We start from the raw sequence: 20949 nt of genomic DNA, 5'->3' as shown, positions 1-20949 counted from the left end.
CCCGGTGTGAATCCTGGCTTGACCTGCACTAGTTCTGTGGGACCCTGAGCAGGTCAATTGACCATTCTGAGTTGTGACTTCCTTAACTTCTGAGGAAAGTTAATGATCCCAATCCTTGAGGGTGATTGTCAGGGTTAACTACAACTACACACAACCAGTCCATTCTGAAGGAGATCTGTCCTGGGTATTCATTGGAAGGACTGATGCTAAAGCTGAAACTGCAATACTGTGGCCACCTTATGCAAAGAGTTGACTCACTGGAAAAGACTCTGATGCTGGGAGGGATTGGGGGTGGGAGGAGAAGGGGACGACACAGAATGAGATGGCTGGATGGCATCACTGACTTGATGGACATGGGTTTGAATGAACTCCGGGAGTTGGTGATGGACAGGGAGGCCTGGCGTGCTGTGATTCATGGGGCCGCAAAGAGTAGGACACGACTGAGTGACTGAACTGAACTGACACACGCGTGAAAAACAAAGCGGTAACAGGTTGCCGCTCAGTAGGTGTGAGTTGCTCCACTGGTCCCTGCCTCCACTGAGCACTGGTTGCACAGGGCTTCTCACCTCCATCGCTTGGCTCTAAAGCTTCTCAGCCTGGACTGACTCCTCCCTGTGTCCCGTCTGATTCTAGGCATCCTTTCAGACCGAGTGTGGCGGCCTCAGCCTCAGGCCATCTCCTATCACCCTGCACAGCCTTCCGACAGCGGGCTGCCCCCGGCTGAGGGCCCGGCGCTGACTCCTTACCCCGCCAGCACCGAGCTTGCCCATGACAGACGCGCCACGCATTTGACTGGAGCTTCAGTTTCAAGTCTGGGTTCCATGTCTGAACCAAGGCTGGACGAATCAGGCACCCACTTCCACCGACACTCATAAACACACCAGTCTTAAACGCTAATGGTCTCATGGCAAATCCATTCTCTTGGACAAGTCTCTCATTTTTGATATGTATCTAGATCAGATTTTTGAAAAATCAATGAAAATCTTCCCTAACAGACCATGACCACTGCCCCACGGCTTGCCCCGATACTCTGTCCTCTGACTTCCTCATCGGAGCTCAAGGGAGTTTATCATTCCCCAGGCTTTCTTACCCAAGTGCCAACATCCCCTGAATATCCAAGGTTTACCAGGAGCCATCTCAGGACAGCAGAACCCTTAAACTTCTGCTCAGACATGATGCTCGATGGGGGCTGGAATGTAATAAACCTCTTTGGCACTAAATTTCAAGCCTGCTTTCACTGTGTCAGAGCAACCCAGCATTTTAGTTCAAGATGCTTAATGATGTTAATTCAACCCAACAAAAGTCTCCATGAGAGAAAGATGACGTGGAAGTTGGGAGGAGGGTAGACTACTGAGGCCAAATTTGTGTAAATACTTCTACACAGCCCAGAATGGATCACTACCTCTATTTATCTCCTAATTATTCCACCAAGTGGTAGGAAAGTCCACTTACTACATCTGCCAACCTTCCAGGCTAAACAGCAGCCAACACTATGGTGTGTGTGTTGGGGGAGGGGGAGTGGACTAGGAGCATTTACTGGCCTCAATTATCTCTCCTTTCCAATAAATGAGAAAATGTCTGCAATGCTTCATGCGTTCCTTAACAAGTTGTCACTGTATTTTCATTTGAGATTGTACTTTCGGAAAAGTGACAGAACTATTACTAATATAACGAGGAGCTCACCCCCTGAACCCCGAGAAAATTTTTTCTATTGTATCTTACTGTGAGATTTATTAGAGTTTGGTTTCCTAACCACCAGAATTAGGGTCACCAGGCTACATATATATTGACTCCATGGCTTCACTCAAAGCCTCCCATTATATTTGAGTGTGGGGCTCAGTAGTGGGCCTTTCTAGTAAGTCACAGGCCTACTGGAGTCCAAGACCCTCTGCCGTCCTGACGTGGGTCTGTGAGACTGGTGATCAGTCTGTCAGGAAAAATGGGGTTATCTGAATATTCTCATAGAGTACGTAGCACTGGGGTTATAAGTAATATACAAAATGGAAGAGCTCCTGTTCTTAGGATGCAATTAAACAAGGACCTAAGAATAAAATATGGAAGAGCTCTTATTCTTAAGATGCAAGGAATAAAACAAGGACCCAACATGAACCTACATTGAATCAGTATGCCATTCTCACCAGCTGTATGCCCTGGGCAAGGCAGGGAGCTATTGCATTTATAAAATGGAGATAATCATATAAAGTTTCTGAACATGAGAACTGGACCAGATGGTGTTTTGAGGTCCTTTTACCACTAAAATTCAGTATTTTATTTTACAGCTTAATTACACGAGTGACTTAAAGGTGGCAAGAAGTTGAGAGGTGGGCCCTGAGTCTGCAGCATTACCACTCAGGAAATGCTTCCTTCTAGACTGAGAAACACATTGGAGAAGGAAATGGCAACCCACTCCAGTGTTCTTGCCTGGAGAATCCCAGGGACGGGGGACCTGGTGGGCTTCCGTCTATGGGGTCACACAGAGTCGGACGCGACTGACGTGACTTAGCAGCAGCAGCAGACTGAGAAAGCCTCCTCCTGGGATGTCTGGGACTGAATTACAAAAACTTCCAGAATTCTGGGTTTCCTGTGAGTAGAAGGGTTTATGGGGACTTGAGAACAAGAGTCCTGGGCAAGGCTATCACCTTGAAACTCACCGCATTTAAAACATCAGTGTCTCTTTAAGTCTTAGCCTTAAGGCTGAGAGTGGTGGTAGTTTAGTCACTCAGTCATGTCTGACTCTTTGCGATCCCATGGACCATAGCCCACCAGGCTCCTCTGTCCATGGGTCCCAGGCAAGAATACTGGAAGGGGTTGCCATTCCTTTCTCCAGGGGCTCTTCCCAACCCACGGATCAAACCTGAATCTCCTTCATTACAGGCGGATTCTTTTACTGCTGAGCCACCAGGGAGAGGTCCCCACCAACAGCAAACTAACAGTATCCTTAACCCTACAACCAGAAGGAACTGAATTTTGCAAACTCTGAAGTGAGCCTGGAAGATTCTTCCCCTGAGCCTCTGACCGGAGAGCCCCAGATGTCTGACAGCTTGACTTCATCTTTGTGAACGCTTGAGCAGAGGAACCAGATGACGAGCTGTGCTCACCTGCACCTCTGACGTACAGAACTATGAGATAATAAGATCTTGTTGCTTTAAACCAAAAAATAAAGTAAAATAAACCATCATTGTCTCTGGAGACTTCCCTGGCGGTCCAGTGGTTGAGACTCTGTGTTTCAACTGCAGGGCTCACAGGTTCGATTCCTGGTTGGGGAAGTAAGATCCCACATACCGTGCAGAGTGTGGCCAAAAGATAAAAATAAAAAATAAAACATCAGTGTCTCATGAAAAACGCAGAGGAAGATCCCTCTCTCCAACAAAATCACCCCTCTAAATCCCTGCTGTAAAGAAAATCTGCCAAGCCTGCCCTCTGCCCATCTCTGCTTGATGAACTCATACTCATCCTTCAAAACCCAGAACACAAGTGGTCCCTGACATCTAAATGTCACTGAAAGCTTTCCTCTGGCTGTGACAGGGACTCTGTCCCTTTTTCCTCCCCAGCATTTCTTATAACACTATTAAGGCAAACAGGGACTTGCAAAAGCTGAGCTCACAACAGTCAGCTCCTAAGAGAAGGGACTGTGTCTTTTATTCACTTTGAGCTTATAGCACCTAAGACATTGCTGATGGGCTTCCCTGGTGGCTCAGATGATAAAGAAACTGCCTGCAATGAGGGAGACCCGGGTTCAATCCCTGGGTTGGGAAGATCCTCTGGAGAAGGATATGGCTACCCACTGCAGTATACTTGCCTGGAGAATCCCATGGACAGAGAAGCCTGGTGAGCTACAGTCCAGGGGGTCACAAAGAGTCGGACACGACTGAGCAGCTAACACAAGATATTGCTGCCACTGCAGATTTTTACCGAATGAAACGAATTCTCAGAGAACAAGGATTAATTAGCTGGTTTAGCTTCTCCTGCAGGGTCTGTCCTGTCCTGTCTTGAACTTCTTTTGAACTGTGCTGTGAATCCCTACAGGAAGGCTCTAGCAGACCTTTGGTGCATAAATCAATTTGCCTACAAAGGAAACCTAGGTGCGGTCTGGACAGCTGGCATTCATAAATCCTGCATGTTAGTGGCATCTGCCAGAAACACATTTCCCCTAGCACGCATGCTTGGAGTTACTTTGGAGCTAACTTACATACTCAACAGTTTGGACATCACTGTATCTCCACCTGATGGAAACACAAACAAAGCTCACTGGGAACCACAGAGGGAGTGGCTTGCACGCTTCTGGGCTGCATGGGGGTCATGGAAAGGTCTCCCAGAGGGAGCTGTGATCTCCAGGGCTTTCTTCTGATGAACTCATTCTCCAAAGGGCAAATCTAAACTCTCTGTAAGGGGAGAGGGTGAGGGCCCTGTCTGTCCTCAACCATCTAAAGGGGTGTTTTAAGAATGGCTTCTCTTCCGGCCACAGTCCCTTTGGGCCAAGTTCATACTGGCTAGGAAAATTCCGGGTGCAATTTTCTTCACAGAGGGCAGTGAATTTATAGCACCACGTGTCAGAGAGTAAAAGAGGGAGTGAGCAATGGTTTTTGCTGACCACCGTGGTTGACTCTGTGTAGCTATGGCCTCTGAGCAGGGAAGGTCAAAGTTCAGTGGCTCCAGTTATACCAACAAACAGGAACCATCCATCTCCGCCACTCTGGAGGTCAAATCCACCCCCGATCGTGCTCCCTTGCATCTGGCCCTCGGGTTTCACTCAAGCAAACCCAGCTGCCCTTATGCACCCTGGTAGCTTCTGAACTTGCTTCCCTGCCTCTGGCCTGGTCCGTCTAACCCATCCCCTCAGCAGTCAGCAAGCTCTCTGTGAAAGACAGACCTGATTCCATGACTTCTCCACTTCAAATCAGTCAATGGCTCCACTGCTTTGGGATGATTTCTAGGACTTCATCCTAATGGCTCTTGTGTGATCACTCCTCAGAAGTCTTTGTCATCACCGGAGAGCTCTTTCAGCCCCCTTGGTGTAGGCTACTATTGTGCCCTTAAGCCTCATACAAACACCTTCTCCATTGGAATGCTGTCCCTCCGCTACCTTTTCCACACATCTAATTCCTACTTTTCCTTTTTTTTTTTTAAAAAAAAAGGAAATACAGTTGATTTACAATGATGTGTTAGCTTCGGGTATACAGCAAAGTGATTCAGTTTTATATGTATAATATATTCTTTCTCAGGTTCCTTTCCATTGTAGGCTATTTTAAGATATTGAATACAGTTCCCTGTGCTACACAGTAGGTCTTTTGTTGTTTATCTGTTTTTTATGCAGCGGTGTGTATCTGTTAATCCCAAACTCCTGATTCATCTCCACTGCCTTTCCCCTTTCATAACCATAAGTTTGTTTTCTATGTCTGTGAGTCTATTTCTGTTTAGTAAGTTCACTTGTCATTTTTTTTAGATTCCACATGTAAGTGATATCATATGACATATGCTACAGCCACTATGGAGAACAGTATGGAGATTCTGCAAAGAATCTAAAAACAGAATCTAAAAATCTAAAGCTAAAAACAGCCACCATATGATCCAGTAATTCCACTTCTGGGCATACATCTGGAAAAGGTGAAAACTCTAATTTGAAAAATACATACACCACAATGTTCACAGCAGCACTATTTACAGTAGCTAAGACATAGGAGCAATCTATGATCAACGGATGGATGGATAAAGATGTGGGGTGTGTGTGTAACAGAACATTACTCAGGCATAAAAAATGAAATAATGCCATCTGCAGAACACAGATAGACCCAGAAACTATCATGCAAAGTGAAGTAAGTCAGACAGAGAAAGACTAATTCCTGCTTATCTTTCATCTCAACCTAGAGAATAGTCCCTTCAGGAAAGCTTCCCCCTTGATTGGGTCCCCTAAGGAGGCTCATCTCAGGGACAATGCCTGCCCACTTGTATGTCTGACTGCCCATAAGCTCCCCGCTCCACCCAAGGGGGGCTGAGCTTGTCTTGTTCACCCCGCAGCCCCGGCATCTCTCACGGTGAGGAGGCACATCGCCGGTGGTCCAGTGAGTGAATGAACGGATACGAGCCGGCAGGGACGGTAGCCCAAGCCGCCTCACACAGCCCGGGCCGCGGAGGGTTCGCTCCAAAGCGCACTCACCGTCGCAGGTGCAGCGCACGTTCCGGTAGAAACGCGGGCACACGAAGCTGATGCGGGCCGTGCTGTAGGTCATGAGAGCGTGCGAGTCCAGCGACAAGCCCTGCTCGCAGTGCTGCTCCTGACAGTCCAGCCCAGAGCAGTTCTTCTCCAGGATGGCCGAGATGCGCATGGCGTTCTCCAGGTGTCTCCTGGCATTGGACAGCTTCTGGATGAGGTAGGCCGGCTTGTAGAACTCGCTGCTGTGCGTCTCCACCGCGAACAGCATGTCCAGTTCGCTGGTGCCTGCCACGGGCTGGATGCTAATGATGTGCAGGCTGTCCTGCTTCTGGGTCAGGACCGCGTTGCGCAGGGTGCGCCGGAACCCGTGCATGTGGAGCCCCACGAAATCCTCAGGGGACACGTTCTCGAAGCGGATGGTGACGGTGTTCTGCAGCATCTCCTGCACCAGCTGCTCCACGTGCACGACCACGTCGATGGGCACCTGGAAGCGGCCGTCGCTCACCGACACGTTCAGGACGTACTTGCCACTGTCCAAGCCCCCCAGGGCGATGATCTTCCCATCGTGACTGTTCACCTTGAACAAGCTCTTCTGCTCAGATTTCAGCGCAAACGTGAGGACGTCATACACGTCCTGATCTGTGGCGTGGATCTTCCCGATGACCCCACCAGGAAAGTCGTCCTCCATGGTAACAATGAAAATCTCCAGGGGGATGGCTGTGGGCTTGTGAATACTCTCCTCGATGACCCGCACTCGGACATAGGAGTGAGACACTTGCTGAGGTTTGCCGGAGTCTTTCGCCTAAAATCACCCAGCAGGGAGGGAAGACGAGGAAGTAAGGTAAAAGCCCACAGTAATTTTTTAAAGAGCAACAAAACCCAGATAGAAAGTGTCTGCTCCTTTAGCCACATGGATGCTCCCTCCATCCCTTGTCATTGTTCTACAGAATTTGAGCATGTACATATAAGTAAGAGGAGTGATTTATCACTTTTGGTGCCCATTGAACTGTGGTGTTGGAGAAGACTCTTGAGAGTCCCTTATACTGCAAGGAGATCCAACCAGTCCATTCTAAAGGAGATCAATCCTGGATGTTCATTGGAGGGACTGATGCTAAAGCTGAAACTGCAATACTTTGGCCACCTCATGCGACGAGTTGACTCACTGGAAAAGACTCTGATGCTGGGAAAGGTTGGGGGCGGGAGGAGAAGGGGACGACGGAGAATGAGATGGCTGGATGGCATCACCAACTCTGTGGACATGAGTTTGAGTGTACTCCGGGAGTTGGTGATGGACAGGGAGGCCTGGCGTGCTGTGGTTCATGGGGTCGCGGAGAGTCGGACACGACTGAGCGACTGAACTGAACTGAACTGAAAGTACACTCTGCTATGAGAATAAAATGTGTCAACATAATAAAGCCAGTGAGGGTGAACTGGGATGGAAGGATGCAGGGTGCTGAGATTCACAGTGCCCCAAAGAGGCTGGCTGTGTTTTAGTTCTGGACAGAAGCCACAGGGGAGCCTTGTAAAGAGGCATTCCAACTTAGAAGAGAAATTTTAGTTGTCTTTGGCTTCTTTGCTTTGGATGGGACCAGACAGCGACATGCTTTTTTGTATATTTAAGAAACAATGTTATTTCAAGTGAGAAGGACACAATACTGAGGCTTAGAATAAAGGGTGGTACAATGAGTAAAGCCTGAAAAAAGCCATTTTGTCTTCCTTCTTTCTGTAAGGACTGACAGAACCACCACCTGACATATCTTAACTGAGGACCTGCCACATACAACGTGAAGGTGGTCAGTGCCAGAGGGCTTCTGAGAAGGGCAGATTCTCATCTCAGGATGTGGATGGCCAGGTGACACCTCAGGAGATATGTCCTTGTACGTGGAAGCAGTGTGAAAGCAGGAGTTTGGTCATCACATGGACCCGAGTTCAAATCTTTGCTCCGTCTCTTACTATGTGTCTGGTAGGAAGTAAGTCACTTAACTTCTTCGAGCTTCAATTTTTGTATCTTATTTGAGTGAAACAGTCCTATCTACCTCACAGGATTCTTGTACTGTGGGGATTAAGACTCATGTGGTTGCTACATACTCGGCACAGATCCAACCCACAGAAGTACTTGGTGCATGAGAGTTAATATGATTGTTGTTATCTTTATTATTCCCACAACCACATGCTTTTTAAAATGGACTATATAAACCAGAGATGCTAGAATGGAAAATTCACTTAGGGGTGATCAATTTAGCAAATAGGACTGAACTTGAAGTCAAATTGTGTAGAATCTTGAAGGACAATGATGAGTTCAGACTCCACAGGTCAGAGGTTGCCCACTCAAAGATCAGAGACCAGAAAGGCAAGAAGCCACTGGGTGTAAGGTAACAGACCCATGGGCCTGTGGGCTAAGAAGGACTGGACAGTCATGTCTTCCTATAAACCCTAAAATTCACCATCTGAACAAGCCAGAATTCACAAGGTTTCTGGCAGTAGGGAGCTCAGATGTTTTTAGTTTAGGGGTTAACACCCATTTTCTGTAAAGGGTTAGACAAGAAATACTTTAGGCTTTGGGGTTATATGATCTGTATCAACTATTCAACTTCCAGCAGGAAGGCAGCCCAGAGCATATGTAAGTGAACCGGTGAGGCTGAGTTCCCATAAAACTTTATTTATAAAAACAGGTTGAGGACAGGATGTGGTTCAGGGGTTATAGTCTGCTGACCTCTGGTTTAGTGGAATGAAATAATCAAAGTGGAATGGTTAGCCTGGAAAGGGTACAGAGATAGATCAGAAAGAATAAAGCTGAAGCCAGAGGAACACCCAGGAGGTTTTGCAATAGACTCAGTATGGGACAATTTAGAGTAAAGGGGGGAGATTGCAAAGGGTATATATCTGATGCACGCTGAGGCATTTTGGAGACAGAACGTGGGCCTCGGTGGTAAGTTTAATATAAGGGACCAGGAGCAGAAAACTCTCCATGGTGTTTAGAAAGTCTAAGATGTGAAATGTGCTCTCTAACAGCCAGAGAACTGTACTGGCTTCTGTGCACACTCGAGTCACTCAGTCGTGTCCAACTGTGTGACTCCATGGACTACAGCTCTCTAGGCTCCTCTGTCCATGGGATTTTCCAGGCAAGAATATTGGAGTGGATTGTCTTTTTCTCCTCCAGGGATCTTCCCTATGCAGGGATTGAACACAAGTCTGTTGCATCTCCTGTATTGGCAAGCAGGTTCTTTACCACTAGTGCCAGCTGGAAGCCCCAGTAGCTTCTGTGAGAAGGTACTAAAACTCACTCCTTGCCCTTGAGGACCTCTAACTGTGATATAAAGTCATTCACATAATATTGTTGGAGGAGTGGGTGGCAACTGAAGAGTTTATCAATGTGCTTCGAGCCAAAAGTCATTAATTTGAAAGGTTTCGTGGGGTAGGGTAGCCATAACTTATCCAAAGAGATAAGGTGCACAATTAAACTCTATATAAAGACTGACTATTCTCATCATTTCCACTATTATAATAGGCTGCTCTCTGTGCCAACTGTGCTTAAAAGACAGCCACTCAGTCTCACTGATGGGACCCAAGTCTCGGGACTGGCAAAATCTGCAACCAGGGACTTTTTGGCACTCTCTCGCTTCCTGCTTCTGTTCATGCCCTTCCCGTAACTGCCACGTCTGCCTCTTGGTCTCCCTTCATTCGACATCATGACCTTGAGGAAGCTGAAATGTTGGGAGGTCACTGCCACCTGAGTCCCTGTTCCTGTTTCCCCTCTCTGGGAAAACTTACAAAGAAGTGTGGTGTGCCAAGTCTCTTTAGTCGTGTCCAACTCTGCTACCCTCTGGACTGCAGCCCTCCAGGCTCCTCTGTCCATGGCATTCTCCAGGTGAGAATACTGCAGTGAGTTGCCATGCCCTCCTCCAGGGGATCTTCCCAACCCAGGGATCGACCCATGTCTCTTACGTCTCCTGCATTGGCAGGCAGGTTATTTACCACTGGGAAAGTGGTAAAGTTAGTGCCCCCTGGGAAGCTCAAGCAGAGGTCTCTTAAAAAGCAGAGGTATTAAATATTAATATGAAATATTAATAGCTTTAAAACACCAGCACAAGGATTGGTCATTTCCCCGTTGGGGTGATCTGGGAAATACTTCTCAGGAAATGGCAACCCATTCTTGTATTCTTGCCTGGAAAATCCCATGGACAGAGGACCCTGGCAAACTATACAATCCATAGGGTTGCAATGAGTGGGACATGACTTAGCAACTAAATGACAACCACCCCCGAGCAGTAAATCTTGACCAGTGAGTTGTCTTTGGGGCTCATCTGGAGCCCCAGGAATGTTCAGAATACAGATTTAAGCCAGAGACTGTTAGTCTGGCACACCCTACAGGAAGGTCCCTTCTCAACAATGATATTTCCTTTCCTTCCTGTTCGGTTTCACACACAGAGGCCACTTTTATTGGTGTGAAATTGAAAATGAGATTAAAAAGGGAACACTCCTACATGGTAATGAATTATGTTGACTTGCTCAACAGAAAAAAAAATAAAAACCAAACCAAGGGGCAGAGCCCGTAGTGGGAGAGAAAGCTGGCCTGCAACAGGTAGAGGATGAGGTCGTACCTGGACACACAGCACGTACTCTGGAGACTCTGTGTGCTGGAAGACCACAGCTGACCTCAGGATCCCGTCTGAGTCCAACACGAATGCCTCCTCTTCATTTCCCGACAAAATAGAGAAGGAGAAGGGAGGCCCATTGTGAAAGGAGTCTTTGTCTGTCACCATGAGCTGCAGAACGCTGGTGCCTACTGGCTTATTTTCCTGCATAAGAGAGTATATTAAAAGGGAAGATAAAATTACACCTCTCTGCACATTTAAAAAAAAACCCATCATTACCAGCTGAGAGTGCTGGGCTAGAAAACAGAGCTTTTAATGGAAGGGATTCCCTGTGATATTATCTCGTCTTCTGAAAAATGCTGGTGTCTGTAAGCATCACCCCATCATTGGCTGCCTCCCCAGATTGCCCCGTGAGACAATAAGCTGCAGGTGAGAACACAAGGACTTGGCCTTGAACTGCTTTGTAGGTTCCAAGGACGCTGCCTGGCTCTATCTGTCCTTGAAAGGCTGGAATTGCCCTGAGTTCACCCAGATGGCTCTGGAAAGCCATGGTGCTCATCATCCTTCATGACGGCACCAGAAATCCTCTGGGGCCAAGAAAACATCAACCTTTTGGGATGGAAAATCCTTCCTCACACCTGTCACAACACAATTATGCTGAGGTCCAACATGGTGACACAGTGTCACGATACTGGACTTTTAGGGAGACATCCTGGCAACTTCCTGGTAGAAATACAAAGGCATGTTTTGGGTGGAAAATAGGGCTTTAAATCCCACCCATCAGAACACAGTTCCTCTGTTTCTCAAGGGAAGAGAAAGGGGATGGGATATTCTTCAATCAGAGAATGAAGAGAAAAGACATCTACAACTCCATCAGAAGTTTAGGAAGCCCAGATGTCCTTATGCCAAAGTTACATTGCAGAAACTCTGCCTTCTGTCTCAGATGGAAACACAGAGACTCTTAGTCATTCCTTCTGAGGGTCCAAGGTTGTCCTCTGAAAACACAAAATTAAATTCCTCAGTGGCTTGGGCATGGGTTTCCTTGCTCCGCCCTGTTTGGACTTTAGCATTACCAGAGCGCGGACCTAGAGTCAGTTTCATTAGTTCAGGCCTTCTGATGAGACTGACTTCGGATTAACTGAGTCTATGTCACAGAGATGGAGAGAGTGACACCCTGCATGATGGGAGTCACGCACACGGAGGGTGCACTCACGTTTTAGGTGCTGAGTTTGTCTTATAAGAACCGTGTGTTGGAAAAAAAAATTATTCTGGGGTGAACAATGGGAGGAGCATTACTTTTTTTTGCAAGAGAATGAGGTGAGGAGAACCTCAGAGACCTCTCATTTGTTTCTCCTCTCACGTGGCCTTTGGGTCACTGGGAACCAGACACCATCTCTCTGGGATCAGAGGTGGAAACCCCCAGCCCCCCACGGGTTTACTGGTGCACAGACAGCAGCCTCAGCACCACACCAAACAGATTTGTGGATTTGTTTGCTCTCTCCATAAAAGCCATTTCCTCCGCAGAAGAGAGAGGGAGAGAGGATGTGTGCCCAAGGGGTCTCACGTGAGGAAGGAGGGTGAAATGCAGCACAGACGGCCGCGCTGCAGACAGGAGCCATGATCACCGCTCAGGGCTGAGTCTCTGTTCCTCCCTGGCTGACTTCCTGGAGCACGGTGAGGACAGGCCATCAGGCTGATCAATCGTGTCATAAAAGCACAGGTTGCAGTGGCAGAGCCCGTTTTGCGTGGGGCTAGGGCGGAGAGGGGGAGGGGGAGACAGTGGCCCCGAGGGGATGGGGGTGGTGGGGAGCCAAACCATTGGGGGACAGGGCGCCAGGGTGAGGGGAGGGCGTAGGAGCCTGGGCGAGCTCTGCGGAGCCGTGGAGGGGCAGGCATGCACAGCTGCTAGAAAAGGCATCAGAGAGGAGAGGAAAAACAAACACCCCCAGAGAAGGGGTCCGGTTCTGCTAAGGAAGCGCTGACAAGGAAGCAGGGATGCTCAGCCTGATCCTCGGGGGCCCAGTGCTGTGGGGCGGGGTGGGGGTTGGGGGCTATGGACGGCCAGACTCAAAATCTTGAATGTTGCTCCAAAGGGGGTCCCTCGAGACCTGGCTCACTCTCATCTCACCTTCTACCCACAAAGCCCTGGGAACCCATGGGGGTGACTCTGAGGCTGATTTCCTAAAATATTTGTGGCCATCCCAGTACACATCTGTCCACCCCTGTCTCCAGTAAATCCTGCATGCTGACAGTATTCCTGGACCGGGTTTCCTGATCCTCCTGAAGTCGGGCTTCCAGCTTCTAGAAATGCTGGGCAATGGAGGTAGCTCAGTGTTTAGGACTTGTGTTCATGAGATATCTTTTGAATAAAAATAAAAAAGGTAGGATGAAAAGCTGTTCTCTCTGAGAGCAGAATACCAGCAGGAAGTCACTGTCTCCTGCAGTCTACTTTTAGAGAGAAGGTGGGCTTAAAGTGCTAAACAGACTGCTTATGGAAGACTGATTTTAATGAGGAGCAGTTCTAGCCTGATGGCCAATCCCTCTTTGACAAACGAGATGGCTCCTATCAATAGCCCTTCCCTGCTAGAACAGCACAAAGTGTTTAAAGGCAGCTGGTCATTGTGGGCAGAGAATACTCTCTTCTGAAGACAGACCTGAATTCAAACGCTGACTCCAGCACTTTACAGTGGCCTGACCTTGGGTGAGCTACTGAACCTCCCAGATCCTAACCTCCTTCACTCTAAACCAGGGGCTGGGCCACAATGGGGACAGATGTACAGAAAGCACTTGACACTTGAGAGAATCCCACTGGTGAAATTTTTATCAATGTTTATTAATCAGTTGCAGAGAAAGAATCAGGCTCTTTTTATACCAGCTGGGAGAAATACCAACAACCTCAGATATGCACATGACACCACCCTAATGGCAGAAATTGAAGAGGAACTAAAGAGCTTTTGATAAGGTGAAAGAGGACAGTGAAAAACCTGGCTTAAAACTCAACATTCCAGCCATAGAAGGAACATACCTCAACACAGTAAAAGCCATATATGATAAACCCACAGCAAACATTATCCTCAATGGGGAAAAATTGAGAGCATTTCCCCTATAGTCAGGAACAAGACAAGGGTGCCCACTCTCACCACTACTATTCAACATAGTTTTGGAAGTTTTAGCCACAGCAATCAGAGAAGAAAAAGAAATAAAAGGAATCCAGATTGGAAAATAAAGAAGCAAAACTCTCACTGTTTGCAGATGACATGATCCTCTACACAGAAAACCCTAAAGACACTACCAGAAAATTACTAGAGCTAATCAATGAATATAGTAAAGTTGCAGGATATAAAGTTAATACAGAGAAATCCCTTGTATTCCTATACACTGACAATGAGAAAATAGAGAAATTAAGGAAACAATTCCATTCACCATTGCGACAAAAAGAATAAAATACTTAGGAATATGTCTACCTAAAGAAACAAAAGACCTATATATAGAAAACTATAAAACAGTGATGGAAGAAATCAAAGATGACACAAACAGATGGAGAAATATACCATGTTCATGGATTGGAAGAATCAGTATAGTGAAAATGAGTATATTACCTAAAGCAACCTATAGATTCAATGCAATCCCTATTAAGCTGCTGCTGCTGCTGCTAAGTCACTTCAGTCGTGTCCGACTCTGTGTGACCCCATAGATGGAAGCCCACCAGGCTCCCCCATCCCTGGGATTCTCCAGGCAAGAACACTGGAGTGGGTTGCCATTTCCTTCTCCAATGTGTGAAAGTGAAAAGTGAAAGTGAAGTTGCTCAGTCGTGTCCGACCCTTAGCGATCCCATGGACTGCAGCCCACCTGGCTCCTCCATCCATGGGATTTTCCAAGCAAGAGTACTGGAGTGGCTTGCCATTGCCTTCTCCGCTATCAAGCTACCAATGGTATTTTTCACAGAACTAGAACAAATAATTTCACAATTTGTATGGAAATAAAAAAAAAACACCTTGAATAGCCAAAGAAATCCTGAGAAAGAAGAATGGAACTGGAGGAATCAACCTACCTGACTTCAGACTATACTACAGAGCTACAGTCATTAAGACAGTATGGTACTGGCACAAAGACAGAAACACAGACTAATGGAACAAAATAGAAAGCCCAGAAATAAACCCATGCACCTATGGGTACCTCAGTTTTGACAAAGGAGGCAAGAATATACAGTTGGGCACAGACAGCCTATTCAATAAATGGTGCTGGGAAAACTGGACAGACGCATGTAAAAGAATGAAACTAGAACACTTTCTAACACCACACACAAAGATAAACTAAAATGGTTTAAAGACCTAAATGTAAGACCAGAAACTATAAAAATCCTAGGAGAAAACATAGGCAGAACACTCTCTGACATAAATCACAGAAAGATCCTCTATGCCCCACCTCCCAGAGTAATGGAAATAAAAGCAAAAATAAAAAAATGGGACCTAATTAAACTTAAAAGGTTTTGCACAACAAAAGAAACTATAATCAAGGTGAAAAGACAGCCTTCATAATGGGAGAAAATAATAGCAAATGAAGCAATGTACAAAGAATTAATCTCAAAAATATACAAGCAACTCCTGTAGCTCAATTCCAGAAAAATAAATGACCCAATCAAAAAATGGGCCAAAGAACTAAACAGATATTTCTCCAAAGAAGACATACAGATGGCTAACAAACACATGAAAAGATGCTCAACATCACTCATTATCAGAGAAATGCAAATTAAAACCACAATAAGGTACCATCTCACACTGGTTAGAATGGCTGCTATCAAAAAGTCTACAAATGATAGATGCTGGAGAGGGTGTGGAGAAAAGGGAACCCTCTTACACTGTTGGTGGGAATGCAAACTAGTACAGCCACTATGGAGAACAGTGTGGAGATTCCTCAAAAAACTGGAAATAGAACTGCCATATGACGAAGAATTGATGCTTTTGAACTGTGGTGCTGGAGAAGACTCTTGAGAGTCCCTTGGACTGCAAGGAGATCCAACCAGTCCATTCTAGAGGAGATCAATCCTGGGTGTTCATTGGAAGGAGTGATGCTAAAGCTGAAACTGCAATACTTTGGCCACCTCATGCAACGAGTTGACTCACTGGAAAAGACTCTGATGCTGGGAGGGATTGGGGGCAGGAGGAGAAGGGGACGACAGAGAATGAGATGGCTGGATGGCATCACCAACTTGATGGACATGAGTTTGAGTGAACTCCGGGAGTTGGTGATGGACAGGGAGCCCTGGCATGCTGCGATTCATGGGTCGGACAAGACTGAGTGACTGAACTGAACTGAACTGAACTGATGACCCAGCAATCCCACTGCTGGGCATACACACTAAGGAAACCAGAATTGAAAGAGACACGTGTACCCCAATGTTCATCACAGCACTGTTTACAATAGCTAGGACATGGAAGCAACCTAGATGTCCACCGGGAGACGAATGGATAAGAAAGCTGTGGTACATATACACAATGGAATATTACTCAGCTATTAAAAAGAATGCATTTGAATCAATTCTAATGAGGTGAAACTGGAGCCTATTATACAGAGCGAAGTAAGTCAGAAAGAAAACTAACAATATAGTATATTAATGCATATATATGGAATTTAGAAAGATATTAATGATGACCCTGTATGCAAGACAGCAAAAGAGACACAGATGTAAAGGACAGACTTTTGGACTCTGGGAGAGGGTGACGGTGGGGTGTTTTGTGAGAATAGCACTGAAACATGTATATTATCATATGTGATTGCCAGTCCAGGTTCGATGCATGAGACAGGGTACTCAGGGCTGGTGTGCTGGGATGACCCTGAGGGATGGGATGGGGAGGGAGGTAGGAGGGGGCTTCAGGATGGGGGATACATGTACACCCATGGCTGATTCATGTCAATGTATGGCAAAAACCACTACAATATTGTAAAGTAGTTAGCCCCAAATTGAAATAAATAAATAAATTTTAAAAAAACCTCAACATTAAGAAACCTAAGATCATGGCATCTGGTCCCATCACTTCATGGCAAATAGATGAGGAAACAATGGAAACAGTGAGAGACTTGATTTTCTTGGGCTCTAAAATCACTCTGCTGATAAAAGTTTGCATAGTTAAAGCTATGGTTTTTCCAGTAGTCATGTGTGGATCTGAGAGTTGGACTATAAAGAAGGTTGAGCACTGGAGAACTGATGCTTTCAGACTGTGGCTCTGAAGGAAACTCTTGAGAGTTCCTTGGACAGGAAGGAGATCAAACCAGTCAATGCTAAAGGATATCAACCCTGAATATTCATTGTAAAGACTGATGCTGAAGCTGAAACTCCAATACTTCGGCCACCAGGTGTGACGAGCCAACTCTCTGGGAAAGACTCTGATGCTGGGAAAGATTGAGGGCAGGAGTAGAAGGGGCAACAGAGATGGCTGGATGGCATCACTGACTCAATGGATATGAGTTTGAGCAAACTCTGGAAGACGGTGAAGGACAAGGAAGTCTGGCATGCTGCACTCCACGGGGTCGCAAAGAGTCGGACACGACTTAGGGACCAAACAAGAACAACAAATGATGCGATGAGTTGATATTAGGCAGAAACAAGAGTAAGCCATGACAAGGAAATCACAGCAGAGGATGGAGGCTGAGTGAAACAGCACAGGTGCCTGGCAGGCCAGGTTTGCTTACCTGAATCACAGCAGTAGCGTTAGCAGGTGTAAAGACTGGGCTGTTGTCATTCACATCGGAAATATCGATGTTGACAGTGGCAGTTGAGGACATCGCAGGCATGCCACTGTCTACTGCCTGGATGAGCAGGGAGTATCCAGACACCTGCCAAAGCACAAAGGGCCCACAGTAAAGATCATGGTGCCTGCTTCCTTCTGGGCCCATGCAGAGGTACTGTGGGCTTGCTATCCTCTGCTAAAGATGAGCTGTCTTTGCTTTGAGTCTTTGGACCAGGTTTCTCAACCAGGCGTTTGGAGCCAGATCATTCTTTGTTGCCAGGGGATGATCTGTGCATTGTAGGATGTTTAGCAGCACCCTGGTCTCTACCCACTAGAAGTCAATATTGCCTCTGACCATTTGTCAGAAACAAAAATGTCTCCAAATATTGCCAGATGTCCCCTGGAGGTACCTCGCCGCTGGTTAGAAGCACAGCTCTTGGCCTTTGTTTAAATCACAACAGTTGTCACCACTGATCTGTCTCATGGATCAGTTTTGATACTTCAGGAGTATCTTATGTGGCTCTATCACACAGTAACATCTTTCCGTTTCTAAGCATCATGCCCATGGCATCTTTTTCCACATTTTAACTTCACTTTGAAGACGTATTTTTGGTCAAAAAAGACAATGTTTAGGAACTTGGTTTCACCTTGACAGAGGAATCTGCTGGATCATTCCTTCTGACCTAGATACCTTTAGGTAGTCCTTTTGTGTCTGCTCACTTAGGGCCAATGCTGCTCATGAAATCAGGACCACAGAATCCCAATGCTGAATGTACTTTTCTGCCTTCTTGCTTTGGAAGGACAGAAATTCAAACCATTCAGAAATATACACTTTTGCTTTTTCTTTAAAACCTCCCTAAATAAGAAACCATCAGTATCTATTGGCAGCAAGTTCTTTCAAAGGTTTTAATGAAAATATTCCCTGCTGCATTTCAGCCCATTTCTATTTACTCCCATTATTTAGAATGGAGAGTGCTCGCATGCTCAGTTGCTCAGCTGTGTCCAACTTTTTGCCGCCCCATGGACTATAGCAGTCCTGCGTCCTGTGTAGCCCGCCAGGCTCCTCTGTGCATGGGATTTCCCAGGCAAGAATACTGGAGTGGGCTGCCGTTTCCTTCTCAGGGGATTGTCCCAACCCAGGGATCAAAATCGTGTCTCTGCAGCTCCTGCGTTGACAGGTGGATTCTTTACCACTGAGCCACCTGGGAAGCCCATTTAGAATGGAGAACTACCCTACTTATACCCACAGAATCCATCCCTGATTACAGTGAAGGGACAGGGGGTTGTGGATGGGAAGGGAGCAGGCCTGAACTAGCTTACCCGTTCCCGGTCCAATTTCTTCTTAACTTTCACAAGTCCCAAGACAGGATCCACAGCAAATTCATTATCCCGATCTCCATTGACAATGGAAAAACGAATCTGTCCATTGGGCTGGCTGTCTGCATCTTCTGCTATTAGCTTCACAGGACACAACAAAACAAAGACATGACAGGGGAGACTGAGAAGAGGTTTACTCTTAGGGTCCAGCTCTATACAAATGGGCTCTGCTCTGACAGGTTTCTGAGGTGCATTGCTCACCAGTGCCAGCAATCAGGCCCCAGGGGGAGAGATTCTGGGTCAACCTAAGAAGGAAAGCACCATTACTGGGACTGTTGTTTTATTTCTCTTCATTTCACCTGAATGCAGCCTGATGCTTCTTAGGCCTGATTTCCCTCAGGCCTTGAGCCAGTTAAGACAGACCCCAAACTAACTGATGGGTAATTCTTTCCCAATTCTGCAAAACAATGATCTCTGCCACTGAGTTGAACTTTTTGTAAACCGATGCACTTCCATGTTAAGGAAGTCCAAGAGAACTTCCTTTCCCGCACGGCTAACATGCAGACCCACTGTCTCCTGCTCCACGTTGCTGACTTGGCATTTGTATGTATAGAAATAGTCTCATATAGTTCCAGGCCCCAGGAGAAAGGGCCTGGGGGGTCTACTCGGGAGGTGTAAAGAAGGAACATCCCCAACCTGGTGCTGCAGGAGCCAGGAAGGCACCCCTCCAGCCTAGGGGTGGTGAGGGTGCTGAGGACAGGGCTCCCTGTTTCCTGACGTAACTTTCATATTTAAGAGAACCTGTGTTCTCCTAACACATGTTCTTACTGCCATTAGAAAAAAGTTCCTTCCAGAAAGAGCTCCTCTAAGAGTGGCCAATCGATCTTAAGCTTGATCCTATTTGTAGCTGCCTTACTGTGTGTGTGTGTGTGTGTGTGTGTGTGTGTGTGTGTGTGCATGTTTGGTGTGGGGGAGGTGGAAATAATTTTTTTCTGTCCTTAGACTTATCATCTAAGTTACAAACTAATAGCAGCTATTAGGAATTAATTCCACGTTCTGTTTTGTTTCCTTGAAAAACACACTCCTGGGAGGAAAGTGGTGAAAGATCGCCTACCCTTTGCTGTAAATGAACTTATCAGACCTTCTCTAACAGACAAACCAGGGAGGAACAGCTGAAAGACTAGTGTCTGAGTAGAGTTTCTGGGGACCAAAGGGAGCCTGAAAGGAGAAAGTGTGAAGAGAATCCAGGATGGACTTTGCTCACTTTTCCACTCTCTTGAAGATCATTCATCCGAAATACCTAGACTTCCCACTGGTACCTACCAAAATGACTGAGTCCCCGACCAAGGCATCTTCACTTATGACAGCACTGTACACATCCTGGCTGAACTCGGGAGGGTTGTCATTCACGTCTGTGAGGTTGATGCCGACAGTGGTCACAGCGCTGAGGGCAGGCGTCCCCCCATCTTTCGCTTCCACCACCAGGTAAAACTTTCTGCATAATTCATAGTCCAGGGCCTCAGATACAGAAATACCCCCTTTGAAGAAAAATGGGGAGTTTTAGATTTAATTAGGAAACAAGAAACACTCTGCTCAGCAGCTCCACAATCATGGTAATATCTGTGACATCATCTCCAGCCAAGACTCTGAGATATTTGGGAATTCGTTTACTTAACGCCTGCTGAACGTACCCCAGAGTCTGATTAACGCTGTCAGTTAAAACACAGCTACCCACCAGACACAACACTGAAGAAATCGAGTCTTTGTGTATTTCTGAAACAGTGTCAGAACCCCTCAAGCAGCCAGAAATCTCTGGCATTATTCACCCTTATGGGAAGTGGGGCAGGAGCAAGCGACCCCTGGAAATGTCTCCCCAGGATTCCTCCAGAAGACCCAGGCAGACGGAGACTGAGCCAAGATGCATTAATATGATTCTGTGACCTCAACTCTCATCAGTTAGTGTATGTGTGCCAAGTCACTTCTGTCGTGTCCGGCTCTTTATGACACTATGGACTATAACCCACCAGGCTCCTCTGTCCATGGGATTCTCCAGGCAAGAACACTGGAGTGGGTTGCCATTTCCTCCTCCAGGGGATCTTCCAACCCGGGGACTGAACCCGTGTCTCTATGTCTCCTGCATTCACAGACAGGTTCTTTA

The 20949-nt window shown here is 46.6% G+C and overlaps 1 protein-coding gene across 3 annotated transcripts in view; it reads right to left on the bottom strand.

Moving 5' to 3' along the window:
* Nucleotides 1-20949, bottom strand: part of FAT3 (FAT atypical cadherin 3) — a 645126-nt gene that overhangs the window by 50618 nt on the left and 573559 nt on the right. For all 3 annotated transcript variants that reach the window (XM_088832053.1, XM_088832051.1, XM_088832052.1), the window contains 5 exons: nt 20115-20329; nt 18795-18932; nt 17437-17580; nt 10753-10950; nt 6155-6953 (listed from right to left, as the gene is read on the bottom strand). In XM_088832053.1, the coding sequence (XP_088688179.1) occupies nt 6155-6953; nt 10753-10950; nt 17437-17580; nt 18795-18932; nt 20115-20329 (1494 nt within the window). The remainder of the gene's footprint in view (nt 1-6154; nt 6954-10752; nt 10951-17436; nt 17581-18794; nt 18933-20114; nt 20330-20949) is intronic.

The sequence above is a fragment of the Moschus berezovskii genome, chromosome 25 (assembly GCF_049115385.1).
Source record: "Moschus berezovskii isolate FMDL1 chromosome 25, NW_MosBer_1.0, whole genome shotgun sequence".
Taxonomy (NCBI): domain Eukaryota; kingdom Metazoa; phylum Chordata; class Mammalia; order Artiodactyla; family Moschidae; genus Moschus; species Moschus berezovskii.
Note: the sequence above shows the minus strand (reverse complement) of the source record. Positions and strands in the feature narration are given on the sequence as shown.